General features: G+C 44.5%; 1 protein-coding gene across 2 annotated transcripts in view; it reads left to right on the top strand.

Annotated features, from left to right (window-relative positions):
• Positions 1 to 7,532, top strand: part of ccnk (cyclin K) — a 30,496-nt gene extending 22,964 nt beyond the window's left edge. For both annotated transcript variants that reach the window (XM_038774649.1, XM_038774642.1), the window contains exons 10-11: positions 3,091 to 3,165; positions 6,284 to 7,532. In XM_038774649.1, coding sequence (XP_038630577.1) covers positions 3,091 to 3,165; positions 6,284 to 6,870 — 662 coding nt within the window. In that variant the 3' untranslated portion in view covers positions 6,871 to 7,532. The remainder of the gene's footprint in view (positions 1 to 3,090; positions 3,166 to 6,283) is intronic.
• Positions 7,533 to 20,296: the final 12,764 nt, after the last annotated feature.

The raw sequence follows: 20,296 nt of genomic DNA, 5'->3' as shown, positions 1-20,296 counted from the left end.
TGTAAGTTATTGATATCACAAGGGCGCGTTTGTGGAGATAAATTGGGAAGTACTAAAATGGCTATACATGATCTAGATGTGGGAAAGGCCGTTCCGATCAAACAACATCCATATAGACTTGACCCTTTAAATTTGGCACAGGTTAACAAAGAGATTGAGAGTATGCTTAAAAATGGCATAATTGAAGTGGATTGCAGCCAATGGAGCTCACCCATAGTGATGGTACCTAAACCAGACGGTACCCAACGGTTGTGTGTGGATTATAGAAAGCTTAATGCGGTTACAAGAAAGGACTCTTATCCTGTCCCACGTTTGGAGGATTGCATTGAGAAAGTGGGACAATCCGCTTTTATTTCCAAACTGGATTTACTTAAAGGTTACTGGCAGGTACCTTTATCTGAAATGGCGAAGGAGATTTCAGCTTTTGTGACTCCAGATGGTATATACCAATTCAAAGTTATGCCATTTGGCATGAAAAAAGCCCCAGCCACATCTTGACTGTTAACTAATAAAGTCATTTCAGGATTGACCAATTGTGCGGTATACATCGACGATCTGGTAATTTTCAGCCAGACATAGACAGAACATTTGAAACATCTGATGGAGTTATTCAATCGACTTCAGGATGTGTGTTTGGTGATAAATCTAGCCAAAAGTGAATTTGGAAAGGCACAAGTCACTTTCCTTGACCATACGATTGGACAGGGTTGAATGGTCGCACGGGATCTGAAACCACCGGTTATTGAGGTGTTTTCAATACCCTCAAGACGAAGGGAAATAATGCGATTTCTTGGCATGAGTGGATTTGATCGAATATTTGTGCAAAAAGTTTTAGCGTGATTGCTCCACTGATGGACTTGCTTTAAGAAACGTCGAAAATTTCAATGGACAGCAGAGTTTTAACAGGCATTTGACACCCTGAAAGCTGTGATAACCAATGCTCCTGTGTTGGAGAATTACAAGATACTCTGTGATCAGAGTGAACTGAAGTATCTGACTTTAAAAAGAAATGCCGAAGCGTAGAGAAATGGACGGATTGTGCAGAGACCTTCTTGTTCAAAGAGACTGTCAATTGAGAAGAATTTCAGTTGGAGGAAGAAGAACGGGGAAAAAATGGACTATATTATCATACCTGTTTGCGTGTGTTTTTTGAAACGAAAAATATATTTACTGTCTGCATTTCTTAAAGGATAGTGAAAAGATGAAAAATGAAACCATCTTAAAGTTGATGGTTTATTTTTCTTTCTTGGGGGGAGGTATCATGTGAGAGTACCTTTAAGAAATGGGTGTTTATAAATGGGTGTGTATATAAATATATGTAGTGAGAGTACCTTTAAGAAATGGGTGTTTACTACTGCAGTGATGTCAGAGAGTGGGTGGAGCTGGGCTGTCTGTCAGCTTTTTACTTTGGTTTTTGAGCCGGCTGCAGGGTGCGTTTTAGTTTTGTTTTCAGTGTTGGAGCTGAAGCCAGACCAAGCAGGGGTACTGCTGTTCTCTCTGCCATCAAAAGACTATCTCTTGATCATTTGGTGAATTCAGAATTATAAATGTTTTCAGTAGTGACTTTAACCTGATGTGCTTCTGTTAAAGGTTTTGTTTTTAAGTTGTGTGGATGTTAAAAAGGAAAGCTTAAAGGTCTACGTAGTGTTGTAGTCTTTGGGAGTTGTATTTGAATTAATGGTTGCTAAGATTATCACTGTTTTAAAAAGGTTAACTTGTGTTCATAGAATAAACATTGTTTTGCTTTAAAAAATACTTTTCCATTTCTCCTCTACCACACCTGTGGAATGGGCCGTGTGCTCCCCAAACCACAATCTATTAAAAGTTGTGTGTCAGGTGAACTCCATGATACACTTTGGGGTTCTCTAAACCCTGGCCAATAACAATAGCTACACAATGTGCATTCTTTATTCAAACAGGGTAGGTCAGGTGTTCTGTCCGACAATAGCTTTTCTCTTCATGTTTCATAGGCATAATTATCATCAGCAATGCGCACTTTTACAAACACTGTCTCCCTCTATTCATGATGGTCCTAATTGTGAGGCTTTCCAGAGTTGTTCCGACCAACCAAAAGCAACTTGGATCCCAGTTTGGCCACTTTTGGGACAACATCCAGGTCTTTAGTGTCTCTAAACTATACACACAGCTTTCCAGATTTCAGACATTTTTTTGCCAGCTCACATATTGCCTTCAGGAGCTCCTGTCTCTGACTTTTTCCTGAAAAAGATTATCTGCATCGCCTCACATAAATTTGGTGTGTACCGCTTTTTCTTTGAAGGTGATCAGCACAAAGATGCAGACGCAATCTCCAGCTCTCCTGCTTGTAGCTCTCCTTTGTCTGCCAGCCACATGGCTTCTGGTCTTAACTTCCTGAAGTTGAGATTTGCTGTGTCATGTGCATCCATACTTCTTAACCAAGAAAATTGCAATTTATCCCTTTTACAGTTGATGCAAACTATTAAGTCATTTTCAAATATTCTTTTTTTTTTTTATAAATTTAGATTACCCAATTATTTTTTCTATTAAGGGGCAATTTAGCATGGCCAATCCACCTACTCTGCACATTTTTGGGTTGTGGGGGCGAAACCCACGCAGACACGGTGAGAATGTGCAAACTCCACACTGACAGTGACCCAGAGCCGGGATCGAACCTGGGACCTCAGCGCCGTGAGGCGGTTGTGCTAACCACTAGGCCACCGTGCTGCCCATTTTCAAATATTCTTAAAACAATTACAGACTCCACTGACATTAGAAAGAAATTCCAGATTTTCTTGCTGTATTCCTTTTTGGCTTAAACATTGTCACAATTGTTTGTGCATGAGTGGATTACCTGGCTGTTTCAAAGAACATTGAGATATAATCAGTGTGGACTAAAGTCACGTGTAGGAAGACTAGCTAGCGGGTAGAAGGTTTCCTCCTTTTAAGGACTTAAGTGAATAGTTGGATTTTAATTGGGTAGTTTTCATAATTTTATTTTCTGGCACTAGCCCTCAAAATATAAAATTAATTGAATTCATTTCTTTGGGTTTTATATTTCTGTAAGTATCTGAATCCAAATGTATTATCTGTGTGTTTCTCATCTCCCTACAGAACTACAGCCTCCTAAAATTCCCAAATTGGAAACCCCACATCCAACACTACCACCAACTAGCCATCCTCCTCCAGGTGAGCTTCTGAGTTTCTGTCAATAGATTGTCCACACTGATGCTCTGTCAAATTATGCTGTCCTTACAATTCTATTAATTTGTTTTATTAGCCGTATATTGTTTGTTTTATAGTTGTTAAATTATTCAATGTGATGGTTTATTCCAAGCTTATTAACCTTCATTCAATGTGTAGTGGGTTGGTTGTGTTCAAAGCCCCTTTCACCCTTTGGTGACAGACTATACTAATAAATTCATTATGGTTCTCATGCAGACAAATAAACCTGGGCCATTTTATAAGACCCCTACTTAAAACATTTGAAGTGGCAATTTTTCCTGCTTTACTTTACTACCTGTAATGAGGTATGATGTGCTGAGTTTAATGAAAGGTGCTATAGAAATCCAAGTTGTACAGTAGCACAGTGATTATCACTGTTGCTTTGCAGCACCAGGGTCCCAGGTTCGATTCCTGGCTTGGGTCACTGTTTGTGTGGAGTAGCCACGTTCTCCCTGTATCTATGTGGGTTTCCTCCGGGTGCTCCAGTTTCCTCCCACAAGTCCCGAAAGAGGTGCTTGTTCGGGGCAGCAGGGTAGCATGGTGGTTAGCATAAATGCTTCACAGCTGTTGATATAATTCAAATGTAGGGGGGGTTAAAATGTTTGTACTCTGAAAAATTTCTTCAATAAAAAGTATTTAAAAAAAAAAAAAAATAAATAAATGCTTCACAGCTCCAGGGTCCCAGGTTCGATTCCCGGCTGGGTCACTGTCTGTGTGGAGTCTGCACGTCCTCCCCCTGTGTGCGTGGGTTTCCTCCGGGTGCTCCGGTTTCCTCCCACAGTCCAAAGATGTGCGGGTTAGGTGGATTGGCCATGCTAAATTGCCCGTAGTGTCCTAATAAAAGTAAGGTTAAGGGGGGGGGTTGTTGAGTTACGGGTATAGGGTGGATACGTGGGTTTGAGTAGGGTGATCATGGCTCGGCACAACATTGAGGGCCGAAGGGCCTGTTCTGTGCTGTACTGTTCTATGTTCTATGTTTAGGTGAATTCTCCCTCTGTGTACCTGAATAGATGCCCTAGTGTGGTGACTAGGGGATTTTCACAGTGACTTCATTGCAGTGTTAGTGTAAGCCTATTTGTGACACTGATAAAGATTATTGTTATCATTCGGAAATGGAATTGAACAGCTCAGCCTCTCGGCAGTGATTATAAATAATATTCACCTCAATTGAGTTAATAAATCCTTGTTTTATTCCTCTTGTCTGATGGATAAAAGGGGGAAAAAATGTATCTATCATCACATTAGCTGTTTTTCCACTCCAGGTCTCCCACGTTCAGGCAGGGTGGGGAAACCCGGGCGGGTCAGCAGGGTTGGAGATGGATGGGAGCATGAGCAAGTGAGATGGGTGTGATTGGGGAGTGGCTGAATGGGATGGGAGGGCATGAGTCAGTGAGTAGAGGAGCTGAGTGGGATGGAAGGATGAGTGATGGGAAGCTGGTTGGGAATGGGAGGGGGCTGCTTAGAGTGGGAAAGTGTGCCCTGGAATTGAAACTCAATACTTTACTGAGGCATAACCAGTGTCTTATAAAGATTTAGGATAGCTACCTCGGTTTTCTTCTCTGTTTCTTTATTAATAAAACCTAGGATCAAATCCCTTTTCTTAATGTCCTGTCCTCCTCAAAGATTTGCATACTTTCATCCTGCAAGTCTCTCTCTTCCTGCAATCCTTTAAAATGGTACCTTTTAGTTCATGGGTTAGCACGGTATCACAAGTGGATAGCACTGTTGCTTCACAGCACCAGGGTCCCAGGTTCAATTCCCCACTGGGTCACTGTCTGTGCCAAGTCTGCACGTTCTCCCCGTGTCTGCGTGGGTTTCCTCTGGGTGCTCCAGTTTCCTCCCACAGTCCAAAGAATTGCATGTTAGGTGGATTGGCCATGATAAATTGCCCTTGGTGACCAAAAAGGTTGGATGGGGTTATTGGGTTGCGGGGATGGGGTGGAAGTGAGGGCTTAAGTGGATCGGTGCAAACTCGATGGGCCGAATGGCCTCCTTCTGCACTGTAGGTTCTATGTTACCTTTCAGCATGTTTCGGACCATGATGTATCACCTCACAATTCTCTGCTGAATTTGATTTGCCACGTGTCTCTGCATTTTCCTGAAGTCTCGTGTCATCTGCAAACTTTGAAGTTAAGCCCAGTATAACCACTTCCAAGTCATTCCTGTATATCAAGCTTAAACATGGTATCAAGACAACTAGGACATGTAAATATACACCCAGTATGATTCGGTGCTTCAGGGAATGCGGGGATTAATCTGGAATCATGTGGGTGTATAGAGCATGGTAGCGCACTGGTTAGCATGGTTGCTTCCCAACGCCAGGGTCCCAGGTTAATTCCCGGCTTGGGTCACTGTCTGCGCGGAGTTTGCACATTCTCCCTGTGCCTGCGTGGGTTTCCTCTGGGTGCTCCAGTTTCCTCCCACAGTCCAAAGATGTGCAGGTTAGGTGGATTGGCCATGATAAATTGGCCTTAGTGCCTAAAAAAGGTTAGGTGTTACTAGGTTAAGTGGGATGGGGCTTAAGTGGGGTGCTCTTTCCAAGGGCCGGTGCAGACTGGATGGGCAGAATGGCCTCCTTCTGCATTGTAAATTCTATGTTAACTATGTTAATTGCAGCTGGATGTCCTTTTGATTTTCTGCAGTGTATTCTCCATTTCCAGATGTGTGTGGGGCTGGAAGGATGGAATTCTCTATTGCATTTGTGTCTCACTTCAATCAGAATCATAGAATTTACAGTGCAGAATCTGTGATCACGTTGACAGATTGTTTTCTCTCTCAACCAATGTTGTCCCACTTGTTAATTGTGCATCAGTTGGTTGTCTAATTGTTTTCATGTGGTGGGTGTTAACTGGGGTTGCCTGTACTTCTCTACCCATTCCTTTCTCCCCTCTTCCCACTAACCAAACTTGATCTTCATGTTAGAGAGAAATCTCTAGGCCTTCTTAATCATTGCAGTGATGTTTCTGCATGTGTCTGCTGCCTGTTATCTGTCTCCTTTATTCCCCTCCCCAAACAAGTGCAAAGTCACTCGATATTTGTTAAGTACTTGAAGATAAAATTTGTCTTTTTTATTAACTTGCAGAACGCAAACCACCCATAAGTACAGGGACCAACATTATAGAGAGTGAACCACCTTCAACAGGAAACTCCTCTGAAGTGGCAAAAGCCTCCATCCCACCACCTCTTCATCCTCCTACTGTACACCAGCAGCCACCGATTCCCCAACGACCTCCACCCTCTGCTGCCTACATAATGGGAATGTCGACAACAAGCTCCTACATGTCTGGGGAAGGTTTCCAGAGTTTGCAATCTATGATGAAGACTGACGGACCCTCTTATGGAAACATACCATCTTATGGACCGCCGACCCATGTCCCTTACCACCCACACGTTTACCCCAATCCATCCGTGCCGCCTCCCACAAATTATCCACCCAACATCCCCCCTCCTACTCCAGGATATCCTCCGCCGGGGTACAATCCTCCTTACTTGCCCCCTCCTCGGATTCCCCCCGCTCACACAGTGCCTCCTCCGCCAGCACTGGGTCTCCCACCAACCAGCTACCCTCCTCCCACAGTTCCGCCTGGGGGGCAACCTCCCGGACCACCGCCGCCGCCACCAGGCATGCCGCCTGTGGCTGGGCTGACTCGGGGAGGTTGGTTGAGATAATGGATGTTTGGACTTTGGTAATTGGCAAGTGAGATTTGGTTTCTCACTGGGATTGGAGTGGCCCTGAAATGAGCCATGCATATGGTTCAGATTGTCTGATTTCTCACATAATTGGTTACAATAATGCAGATGCATAATGTACAACAATTGTATACACTTCCATTTTATTTTCTGCCATCCATTCTGAATTTCCTAGGTGCAGGTGAGTGAGAAGGAACTTTGCTTCAGCGTAGATGCCTCATCTCCTGTGTTTAGCCAGCTTTCTTCCCCTCTCCCTCCCACCGAAATGTACTCCTACAACTTGTTCTCTCGGTTGCTGTTTCCGCCAGGTAAAATGCACCAGTTCGTGAAGCGGCCAGATGGAATTATCTGGCAAATCAGTGACCAGACATTTCTTAATTTGTGTCGCAAGTTTTACTCCGGGTTACCTCTTCTTGCCAAGTGGATTTTGGCCCACTAATGTCCCCATTGGAACTTTGTTTACGAAGGTGGGGCAACCAAATCAGTGGAAGAGAAAAGAATTGGGGGAAGAGTTAACCAGATTTGTATTGTGTTCTGTACTGGATCTGTCTTTGGCTGTGAAGACTGTGAATTGAACCTGATTGTACTGACCTCCAGTACAGGTTACCAATCTCCAATAAATAATTTTAACTTGAGAGCAAGTAAGAAAGTTTTTCCAATCTTTTATGTTCTTGCCACTTTTCCAAAGGTAGCGATAGCAGACATCCTGTTGCCTCTTCATAAATTAGACTTGAAGCCATGGAGGGTTATTCCTAAACCTGATGAAATGCACTTCCAAAATGTGGATTTTGTCAAAGTTGTTGAGCAGTGACCAGGGTAAGGAACACTGGCCAACATTATAAACTGCCCTTTTCATGTTTTGGTGCAGGAGATCTCCGAGCAGCTGTTTGTGCTCTTGTTACATCTGAAAAAGGCAAAAGTTTAATTCAAAGATATAGTGTGAATTGCATGACTTGGTTCTTTAGCAATTGCACATTGAACTCTTGCATGTCGTCTCTTTTATCCCAGCTCCTGCTGCAAGATTTAACACCCTTGACACTAAATCCATGTTTAAAGGAAGCAACCACTTGATTTTATTCATTGCTAGGAGTGAGATGATAGGTTAGGTATGCTGAGCTCGGTGCCGAGGTCCCAGGTTTAATCTCGGCCCTGGGTCACTGTCCGTGTGGAGTTTGCACGTTCTGCCTGTGTTTGCGTGGGTTTCGCCCCCACAACCCAAAGATGTGCAGGGTAGGTGGATTGGCCACGCTAAATTGCCCCCTAATTGGAAAAAATGAATTGGGTACTCTAAATTTAAAAAAGGTATGCTGAGCTGTGGTGATTCTTGCATACTTATAATGTTATTTCCCTTCCCACTCGCACCCCCATTTCCAAACAGAGGTACAGGTGGTTTTCTCCCCCCCCCCCCCCCCAGACAATGTCGGTGGCTGTTCTACTGCCGGGGGGGGGGGGGGGGGGGGGGGTTCATTATGCCCATATTTGATCCTGATATCTGCACAATAGGAGTGGCCAGATAAGGAACCAGAGCCCTGGAGGATACATTTCCATCTCTCTTTCCTTGCTGGCGCCAGTGCGAGGGAGCTGAGACCAATTCTGGTACCCTGATTGTTGCATCGGTTGTGACTGACTGATGTGAACTGCGTGATTGCTGGCCCTTCCCAAGAAGCCCATCAGGTTACATTTTTGCCTGTTTTACTCTAATATGTTTGTTCAAAAACCAATAGTTGCAGTGTTTCGATTTGTATGGATACATTTGTTACCCTGGAAAGGTGGAATTGATCTCTGGTTATTGTAATCGATAGTCAGTCTCTCTCTCTCTCTCTCCCTCTCGCTCTTTCTTCCTCTCGTTCGGGCTACTGCTGTTCCACCTCCGTATTGTCTTTCAGTGGAAGAACCAAACCAAACAAAGTCCGGGACAATGATCTCTGGCTCCTGGTTTGAGGAAGCGACCGTGTCACCGCTGCTGTGATCAGACGGACCTTTCTATTTTCTTGGATATGTCTGCTTCTGTTTAAAAGGAAAACCTTAATTGTACATGAACTTTACTAACTTCTCAAAAGTGTGATACGGCAGCACATTGATTTATGCTGGTCAAGTGATCGTTGGTTCCAATCAGTCTGACATTTAAACCAATGATATTTCTGGGTTGAGATCACAAGTGGAACGCTCGGACAGTTGGGAATTTCATGCTGGTCTTTGTTGTTTTTTTTAACGTTTAGTTTAGTTCCCCTCTCTTTCCAGTTATCTGATATAACTTGAAAAAAAGAATTCCAGGTAATTTACTCTTTCTCTGTAGACTACTTGTCTATAGGTAGAATTAAGTTTATTTTTCCAAAAAGTGTCAATGCCTGAATGTAACATATGAGATTGTACTGTGAGCTGGGCATTGACCATAGTATTGTACATTTAGTGGCTATTGTAGCCGAATAAATTTGCTATTGGAACCACTGTGTCCATTTATTGTGGAAAGACCACAGGAGCTGCACGGGAAGTTTATCACAAATTTGAAATATCTAGTAATCAGATCCAAGTTAAATAAATTAGTGATCTGCACATGGACTGGATGTAACCAATCTGTCAGCAAAGAGAATTACAAGCTGGTGAGGGGCGGGCTCAAACTGACTTCATCTCCCATCGAAATGGAACCGCAAACGGAGGATCTTCCCCTCAAGAACTCTGAATTGATTATTCTTCCAAAATCCACAGGTTAATTTTGAATTCTCTTCTTCTCTCTCTTGCTTCCTGTCTTAAAGGTGCTGTCTCTTGCTGCATGTTCCAGAAGAACCAGCACCCTAAAACGGCACTTGTGTCATTCTAAAGAGTAGGTTTTGGCAGATTCCTGGACCACCTTGTCCATGAATAACGGATATCTGTCTTCTTGAGATGTCGCTTCTTTCTGGAGATGTCTCCGCCTAACGGTCCAGCAGGAATGTTGAGCTGTAAATCCTTTGTGTATACATTAATATCAAAGTGCAGTCACATGAGAATATGCCCAGATGATGCAGATTGGTATTTAAAAGAATTGTAACTGGATGACCCAACGAGTTGGGCGCTGGTAACTGGGTTCAAGAGGCATGGGCCTCCAGGAGACAATTGCACCAAATTCACCATTATTGCTTGTTCCACCATTTGTGACTGAGACATGAAGTGTACATTCAACATTGCTGCCTATGAAATGTGCTTCATTGTCAGTGCAGGTGCCCTCATGCGTCATAACGGAAGGGCAACATTCGATGTTGAAGAATCTATCTCCTGGTGGGGCATCAGCAGATTTAATCCTGAAACTTGAAGCTTAAGCTTTGAGCCTCTGTGAAGTGAGTAAATAGTCTTTAATAACTAATTTACAGCAACAGGCAGCACAACCCGTCATCTGTAAGAGGCTGGTGTTTACTGGGAACAATGGAGTCATTTGGTTTTAGAAGTTTCTTTAATTTTATGGTTTTTTAAAAAATTAACTGTGAAATGGTTTTCAGTTGATGACGGGGCCATCCTTTGTAAAACGGCATCTGAAAGCCAGGGTAGTTACTGGAGATGTTTCACTCCTGCTATACAGAAGTGTAAAATGAGGAGGAGGTAATGAATGACCTATATTAGACAGAAATGTTTATGTATGTACAAATAAGCAGAACTTCACAAAGTATGCTGCCAATGCGACCAATGACGTGATGGAACCTTCAGAAAACTCTGATTTGCTTCCCATTACACCAGAGGATTGGAAAATCACAGGCAGGAATGCTGAAGTGGAAATTATCTTTTGTTTTTAATTTGGAGTACCCAATTTATTTTTTCCAATTAAGGGCAATTTAGCGTGGCCAATCCACCTACCCTGCACATCTTTTGGGTTGTGGGAGCGAAACCCACGCAAACACGGGGAGAATGTGCAAACTCCACACGGAAAGTGACCCAGAGCCGAGATCAAACCTGGGACCTCAGCGTTGTGAGGCAGCAATGCTAATCACTGCGCCACCGTGCTGCTCTGAAATTATCTTGTTGATGTTACCTGGAGTAGATTTTTAAAAATACCTTTAAACTTGAATATCACTAATTTGCAGGCATTTGGGTAATAAGCTACAGTATGGGACTAAAACTAAATGGATATATGGGATTAAATTAGGGGGTTATTTCAAAGAGCAGATAGGAGCATGATGGACTGAATTGTCTCCTGCCCTGTATAATTCTGCCGCAGATGTCGGTGTGTTTTCTGCATTTTATTTCTAACCTCCACCATTCATGGTGGTGTCATTGTTTCTGAGAGAGAGCTGTCTAATTTATTGAAGATGTGGAGATGCCCGTGTTGGATTGGGGTGAGCACAGTAAGAAGTCTTACAATACCAGGTAAAAGTCCAACAGGTTTGTTTCAAACACTAGCTTTCGGAGCACTGCTCCTTCCTCGTTCATCTGAGGAAGGAGCAATGCTCCAAAAGCGTGTGTTTGAAACAAACCTGTTGGACTTTAACCTGGTGTTGTAAGATTTCTTACTGTAATTTATCGAACAAATAGTTAATTCCACCCTAAACCAAAGGCACTGGTGTAAATAAACATCAAACAATCTGAAGAAAGAGAGAGATGATGCAATCCTCTTCTTTTACACCATCTATTTCTAACCTGGTTTCGAACATCTATCTCTCAGTAAGTTTATTTGCTCTGACCCAAATGTACACTTTGTAATGTGTGCTTTTATTCAGCAGGGGGCGCATTGGTACCACAAAGTTTGTAAGGATGATGAACTAGGATTGTCCTGCCTTGTGCTTTCTTCAAATCCTTCCCTCGTTAAATCGCCAGCCCAGCAGGATTCTCTGGTGGGCGATTAGGGATGCGAAAGCCAGGGTGTCGGCCCTCTTCTCCAATGAAGATCTGGCTACTCCGATACCCCGAAGACGTCTGCTCTCGGGCATGGCTCCCCCCCCCCTCACCCCCACAACCTTGGACTTCGCCTCGAAGAAGGCTGTCCAGAACCTGACAGGTCTGGGGCATGACCAGAACATGTGGGCATGGTTGGCCGGGCCTCTCTGGCACCGTTCACACTTGTCCTCCACCTCCGGAAAGAACATGTACTAGTCAGATGGGCTCAGTGCACCACTTTAAACTGCATAAGGTTTAGCCTAGCGCAGGAGGATGTGGAGTTGGCTCTGCTCAGTGCTTCCCCAATCACTTCCGCCCCAATTCGTCCTCCCATTTTCGTCTAGCTTCGACCAGTGGTAGTCTTTCCCTGTCTAGCAACCGTCCGTATATGTTCCCACAGTTTTCCTTCTATTCTCCCCCCGTCCGCCCTTTACTGTCGATGTTGATTAGCTCCTCTAGGAGAGTGTCCCTCGGGGCCCTGGGGTACTTTGCTGTCTCCTTACAGAGAAAGTGTTTAATTTGGAGGTGCCTGAGCTCCTTGTCCCATTGGTAGATCTTCCGTCAGTTCGTCTAAGGTTGCGTGTCTGTCCCCTATATAGAGGTCCCTAAGCGCTTGGGTCTCCTCGTCCCGTCTCCATTTTTTAAAGGTGGCGTCGAGCATGGTGGTGGAAATTTGTAGTTGCCGCAGATGGGGGGGGGGGCTATGGAGAACATCTCGCATTAACCAAAATGTCTCATTTGGTTGCACGCCTTCATTGGTTCCCACCACTGGGTTGGATGTGTACTTTGTTGGAGGAGGGAGGAGGAGAGAAGATGTGAGCGCTGCTGTGCCAAGTGCACGGAAGGTCGTTCCCTTCCAGGAAGACCCCTCATCCATTGTGTTTGGCTCTCCTACCCATCCCCTTACCCTGTCAGCTGTGGCCGCCCAGTGGTTGTACTGTAGATTTGGCACAGCTAGACCGCCCATGTTTGCCTCCTTTTATAGCATTGACTTAGGGATCCTCTGGTTCTTACCACTCCCCGTGCACACACACTAATGCCATGATCATTTTATCTATGCTGTGGAAGAAGGCTTTGGGGATGAAGATTGGTATGAATCTCAACATGAAGAGGAACCTCAGCAGTACATTCATTTTGATCGTCTGCACCCTCCCCACCACAGTGAGCGGGAGTGCATCCCATCTCTGCAGGTCGCTTTTGACTTCCTCCTCTGGACTGGTCAGGTTCCACTCTGGGGTCTCCCTTTTATTCCAGGACCCTCCAAAGTGCCTGCTTGCGCCATCTTGTTTCCTCAGCCCATTCCTCCCCTGCCGAGGCCTGTACGATACCGAGCTCAATTTTCCTATTCTGTTCATTTTGTGCCCCCTCCCCTGACCAGGTGTTCCCTCCCTACCAGGAGATGCACTGTGGTCCCCCCCCGCTTTCTGCTGGTGTGGTGCCTCCCCCCTCCCTGGGTTGGTCTAGCCCCCCCCCCCTCCCTGGGTTGGTCTAGCCCCCCCCCCCCCTCCCTGGGTTGGTCTAGCCCCCCCCCCCCCCCCCTGGGTTGGTCTAGCCCCCCCCCCCCTCCCTGGGTTGGTCTAGCCCCCCCCCCCTCCCTGGGTTGGTCTAGCCCCCCCCCCTCCCTGGGTTGGTCTAGCCCCCCCCCCCTCCCTGGGTTGGTCTAGCCCCCCCCCCCTCCCTGGGTTGGTCTAGCCCCCCCCCCCTCCCTGGGTTGGTCTAGCCCCCCCCCCCTCCCTGGGTTGGTCTAGCCCCCCCCCCTCCCTGGGTTGGTCTAGCCCCTTCCTTAAGGGGCAATTTAGCATGGCCAATCCACCTACCCTGCACATCTTTGAATTGTGGGGGTGAAACCCACGCAAACACGGGGAGAATGCAAACTCCACACGAACAGTGACCCGGGGCCGGAATTGAACCTGGGACCTCGGTGCTGTGAGGCAGTAGTGCTAACCACTACACCACCGTGCTGCCCTCAACTTCAGCAAAATTAAGGGGAGAAAGAGAATCTATTGAAAAAAAATTTGTGGTGATTTACAAAAACAAAACCTTTACTTGTAAATTGTGTTGAACACGTCCGATTTTAATATTTACTGGTTAAGTTGGGGTCAGGTATCAGGATAAGCTTCTTCAAGCTGCACAGTTGATACCTAGTATGGGTGTTTTGGGTACGGCAGCGTGAGCAAAGAAACAGTGGAATCAATCACGATACAATAAACATACTGGAATGGAAAGAACCAAACATTTGTAATTGAAGGATGGCTAGTGTATCCTTAACTTTGGATGTTTGAAAAATAAAGGCACATACAAGCAGAGTGAATCTGTATGTTTATTTTGTTTTTAAAGCCAGCTAACAGTGAGACATATTTCCTTTCATTGTTTAACTAAAATATTGAAGACTAAAATTGTTCTTTTTTTAAAAAAAATACACTTCAGGGGCAGGGAAATAAATGGTGTGTTCCATTGAAGATACAAATCCATGCCAGGCCCACAGAGCGTTCAATATGTACAGAAAGAGCAGTCAAAAACAGCAGCACTCTTATTGTTTACAGCATCAGCATGCACATATACAGCAGGTAAAATAACAGCAGGAATTTCCCCCATCACAAGTTCCACAGTGAAACCTCAGTTGCAAATCTGCTCAAGTAGTTAACATGGTTGCTTCACAACCTTTATCAAAATATTCATCTTTTATATTCACAGTTCATCTGCTCTCGTTCTCCATTTCTCTAGTTTGCATTTACACACAGATATTTCTACTGATAATTCCCTCAGAAAAAAACCTGGTATTTTTCATTCTTTTTTAAAAAAAAATCCACCTTCTGCCTCACCCTGCCCTGGAACCACTGTTATCTCTCAATGCAGCTTCTTCAAGAAGCATGGGTAAGTTGGAAGTGATCTGCCACCGGTGGGTATGAGGATTGGGTGGCGGGCGGGGCGGGGCGGGGGGGGGGAGGGGGTCACATTAACCTAGGATTCTAAAGATGGTTAAGTTCCACCTTAATAATTATCATTTATTAGGTCGCAATGTTGCTATTTACGTGGATCTAAAGAAATAAACAGCCACAATATTGCCATAGTGGTATATACAGATATTTGGAAACATGCATTCTTAGCAACATTCAACACAACTTTGGTGCTAAAAGAAAAGTGGTGTTTTATTTCTTGACGATTTTCTTCTTCCTGTGCCCTCTCTTGAAAGCATTAACCCCCAAATCTGATGCACCCATCAGGGTCTTTGTGACCTATCCGTGGGAAAAAAGGGAAGAGTTTGGGATGGGAAGAATAGTTCGCTTGGGACTCGAGGCACAGCCAGTCGAATTCGGAAGTAGAAAACAAATAGCAAAACATTGAACACATCAACGCCTAAAGCAATGTTGTTCTGCAGGAAACAACTTGTGCAGTATAAATTCGAGAGATGTTTTGAACCCAGATTGCTTGGTTTTTCTATATAATTCCCATCTTAAAAGCAACCTTTGACTCCGGAGGCTTGACAACTTGGAAACCTGTCTGCACAATATCATCACATTCGACTGATTAACTACTGTGTACCTGCACTTTTTCCGTTTCGGACAATCAGCTACGTTACTAGCATTGCACATAGGAAGTGAGGGATACCATTGCAACTTTCTCTGCTTGCTGCCTCTGGTTTTGCAAGTTCTGGAATAAAGCTTGATTCATGCTCAGTTCAGTTTTTGTTCAGGGCTCGGTATTAAGCTAAATGCTCAGAATCTACAGGCCAATATGCATGTGCACACAAAGAGAAATTTCAAGAGGCTAGCCAAGTGGATACATTTTGACTGCTCAGCAAATTACAGGGGGAGATGGATTTTGTGACTTTTGAGTCTAGTCATGAAGACACACTTTACATTCTTCATGTTTCCCCGTGGCTTTGCGACACAAAGAGAAGTATTGATTAAGAATATCCATAGAATCCAGACACCCCACAGTGCAGAAGGAGGCCATTTGGCCCATCGAGTCGGAACCAGGCCTCCGAAAGAGCTCCCTAGCTAGGCCCACTACCCCGCCTTATCCCCGTAACCCCACCTAACCTGCACGCACACCTTTGGACTGTGGGAGGAAACCCACGCGGACACAGTCACCCAAAGCCGGAACTGAACCCAGGTCCCTGATGCTGTGAACCACTGTGCCATCGCTGTGAAGTATCATGTATAAATATAAAGCTTATTTGATGCAACAGGAATATTAATGGGCATGATTTAACGAAAATGAAACAGTCCTGTGTTGGCCGTGTTTAGCCAGGTGTTTCCAGTGCCAAGAACAACCTGCCTATTGAACGAGATTCTGCTTCATTTCTGGGCCTCAGCGAGGAATGGCCCCGCCAAGGACGCACTTAGTCCCATTTCCTGCACTAACAACCTCAGCTCAGCCCAATCTTTGAACCTCCACCACGGCCCCCGGAGCACCCCCCCCCCCCCAACCTTACTAATGAGGGTGTCCTCAGCCCCTCCCCCACCCTAGCTCATAAAGGCAGGGCACCCCCAGGCATGATCCTTGGTGCGGGCAAGATGCCACCCAAGCATCTTGCCACTACCCACCAGGCACCCTCTTTAACGGCCTTGTGTCCAGGGTCAAGCGTGACGAGGCTGGTAAATCAGGCCCTCTTGTCTTTACCAAAGAAGAATATGCTATCCAGGCCAAGCTGAAAGAGGAGATAATTCAGACACTAGAAATTTTTAAAATTGATAAGGAGGTGATATTTGTCTCAAAGTTGATACGGCATCAGGTTCATTTGAGATAAATACTGAGGGAAGTGAGAGCAGAAATTCCAGAGGCACTGGTCATAATTTTCCACTCAGGGATGCTGCCAGAGAACTGGAGACCTTACTCAAATGTCCCCAAAAGAAAAGTGGAAGGATGAGCCCAGCAACCACAGGGCAGTCAGTTTCATTTCGGTGTTGGGAGGAACTTCTACAAATTCGGGACAAAATTAATAGCCTTTTGGCAACTGCAGGTTACTTAAAGAAAGGCAGCATGGATTTCCTACGGGAAAATTATGTTTAACTGACTTGCCAGAGTCTTTTGAAGAGTAACAGAGAGGATTGATGAGGGCAATGTTGTTGATGTGGTGTACATGGACTTCCAAAAGGTGTTTGGTGCAGTGCCACACAACAGGCTTGAGAGCAAAATTACAGCTCATGAAATAAAAGGGACGGTAGCAACATAGACATGGAATTGGCTGAGTGACAGGAAATGGAGAGCGGTCGTTAAGGGATGTTTTTCAGGCTGGAGGATGGCTTATTGCGGTGCTCCCCAGAGGAATATATATTAATGGCCTCGACCCAGGGCACAATTTTAAAACTTGCGGTTGTCACAAAGCTCGGAAGTATTATGAACTGTGAGGATAGTGTAGAACTTCAAAAGGGCATGGACAGGTTGGTGGAATGTGCAGACAGGTGGCAGATGAAGTTCAATGCAGAGAAATGTGAAGTGATTCATTTTGGTAGGAAGAACAGGGAGAGACAATACGAAATAAAGTGTACAACTCTAAAGTGACGCAGGAGCAGACAGGACCTGGGTGTATTATAATAATGATCACCTTATTAGTGTCACAAGTCGGCTTACATTAGCACTGCAATGAAGTTACTGTGATAATCCCCTAGTCACCACACTCCAGCACCTGTTTGGGTACACTGAGGGAGAATTCAGAATATCCAATTCACCTCACAAACACGTCTTTTGGGACTTGTGGGAGGAAACTGGAGCACCCGGAGGAAACGCACGCAGACACAGGGAGAACATGCAGACTCCGCACTGCCAGTGACCCAAGCCGGGAAATGAACCCTGGTCCCTGGCAGTGTGAAGCTACAGTGCTAACCACTGTGCTACCGTTATAAGTGTATAAGTAATTGAAGGTGGCAGAATGGGTTAAGAGTACAGTATGCTCTATTATAGCTGTCTACAGTATATGAACAAGGACATAATGTTGAGCTTGTAAAGCACACAAGTTCAGCCTCAGTTGGCATTTTGCTCCCAATTCTGGGCACCGCACTTTGGGAAGGATATGAAGGTTTTGGAGGGAGTGCAGAAATGATTCATGAGAATGGTTCCAGCGATGAAGAATGGCAGTAAAGAAGGTAGATTGGAGAAGTTAGGACTTACATTCCGAGGAGAAAAGAAGGCTGACACGAGGTATTCAAAATCAGGAAGGGTTTAGGCAAAGTAGATAGGGAGAAGCTGTTCCTGGCCAGGAAAGATCGAGAGGGCACAGATTTAAAGCTATTCGAAAAAGAAGCAAAAGCGATGTGAGAAAAAAGACTATTCACACAGGGAGTGGTTAAGGTCAGGGATGCACTACCTGGGAATGTGGCATTCAAAAGGGAACTAGTCTGTTATCTGAAAAGGAAGAATGTGAAGGGTTACGAGGAGAATGGCACTCGGTGAATTGCTCATTCAGGGAGCTGGTACAGACAGGATGGGCCGAATGGCCTCCTTCTGCACAAACATGACAAGAGCAGTCTGAAGATATCCCCCCTCCCCCCCCCCCAGGGAAATAGTGTGTTTTCTATGGTCCGCGTGCATGCAAATTTCCAACAGGAATCACTGCTTAGGGATCGGGAATAGGAATCTCACCTTTCAGTAACCCAAGTCTGTTCAACCACTAGAGTGCCCAAATCACAACAGAGACCAAAGGAACATGGAAACAGGAGCAGGTCGTTTAATTTAGATCATGGTTGACCCGTTTTAATCGCCTTCGCCAAATATCACTTGACATCATTACCCACCAAAAACCTGTCGATCTTGGTCGTTAAAGCTCCAGCTTCCATACTGTTCTGGGTGAGAGTATTTCAGGAATTGAACCTAGGACAGTCAGATCTGAATGGTTTAAAGATACAGCAAATGGTGCCTTTCCTCAATAGGTCATCAGGGAACTGGTCTTAATTACTTCTTTAAAGTACCTGCAGTTCCAATATGTACTACAGACATTGCAGAGAAAAAAAATATCCACAGGCCACAGAATCTTAGAATAGCAAAATCATTTCCATTAGATACCTATTAGGTAGCCGACTGAGAGAAATGATTAATAACAGGTTGAGTAAGAATAACTCATTTTTATCATTACTTGTAAATGGTGAAAGAAAACCCAATCAATATGATTTATTGACTGGCCACAGAGTGCGAATTGGAATAATAAAGGGATTGTGGAGATCAACAGTCGTAGTCAATTAACCAGAAGCCTTTCAAGTATATTCCATTTGAGCCAAGCAGCGTAAATCATCCTCTAACTAAATGCCTACCGTGCAAGAACAAAGATTAATACTTAGATTCAGAGAAGGAACAAGTTGCTGAATGACTCCCATCGATCCCAGTATTCTCTCGCATAACACCATCAGAGCACCCAGACTCCGAGTCCAGTTGTGTCCACACTATGATACATGTGCTTTCTCAAGGCACAGAATAAAAGGGATGATTGTTCACACTTTGTGTGAAACTAGACTAACACGGAAAAGGAGATTGGAAGGTGTCCATTAGACTTACAGTCATCTGAATGACTTTTGTCAATAGTCTTGACATGGTATCAGCAGAAGTGTAGCAATCAAGCTTCACCCTTTGGGAGATTCAGAAAGGGGAACACAGCCATAAATTGTCCACCCAATACAAGCACAGATAATGTTACCACAACGGGCGCCTTAAACTCTATAATGGCTCCAACAGTCCTGTACTCAAATTCACTACTAATAAGCAATGGACCACCACACCAAACAAGTTATCAACTGTGCCAAAACATGCCAATCCAATGAGCTGGAAGGAGTTCTGAAATCAATTCCAGAACCTGACCAGTTTACTTATTCCCAAATCTTCCCACTTGTTTCAAATGCATGAACAAGAAAATAAATTCAATTATTTTTTAAACTTTGCTTTTCTAAAAAGAAAACCCTCAATATCTTTTGTACATCACAACAAGGTGCTGCAAGTATATTTGGTTATTAAATGCTGATAGCATTGAGTGAACCAGCTCGGTAACTGAGCTGAAGGAGAGCGATTAATCACCTAACTCCCGCTCCCCCCCACCCCTGCTGTTAACTATTGCTTCTATACTGCCAGCTCAATTCGTCTTCAGAGACACCCTGCCCCAATCTCAGCAGCCCTTACAGTACATTAAACAGTTTAAAAAGAAATTGAGGAAACCAAATTATCAGAGTTTCAACTGAGATTCTCGACCTAAAATTTTAACCGTTAAGTTTTTTTTCTTCCCAGATGCTGATGGTTCTGCTGTGAATTCCTGTTTTTATGTAAGAGCTATTGATTATTGAAAGCAGTAATATAAAAGCAAAATAATCCGGATGCTGGAAATCTGAAACAAAAGCATGAAATGCTGGATAAACTCAGCAGGTCAAGCAGCATCTGTGAAGAGAGAAACAGGGTTTTTTCCCCCGGATTTTTTATAAATTTAAGGTGCCTAATTAATTTTTTTCAATTAAGGGGCAATTCAACATGACCAATCCACCTAGCCTGCACATCTTTGGATTGTGGGGAAGAAACCCACGCAAACACGGGGAGAATGTGCAAACTCCACACGGAGAGTGACCCAGAGCCGGGATCGAACTTG

Source organism: Scyliorhinus canicula, chromosome 2 (genome assembly GCF_902713615.1).
Source record: "Scyliorhinus canicula chromosome 2, sScyCan1.1, whole genome shotgun sequence".
Classification (NCBI taxonomy): domain Eukaryota; kingdom Metazoa; phylum Chordata; class Chondrichthyes; order Carcharhiniformes; family Scyliorhinidae; genus Scyliorhinus; species Scyliorhinus canicula.
The sequence above is the reverse complement of the archived record's forward strand: the minus strand, read 5'-3'. Positions and strand labels throughout refer to the sequence as shown.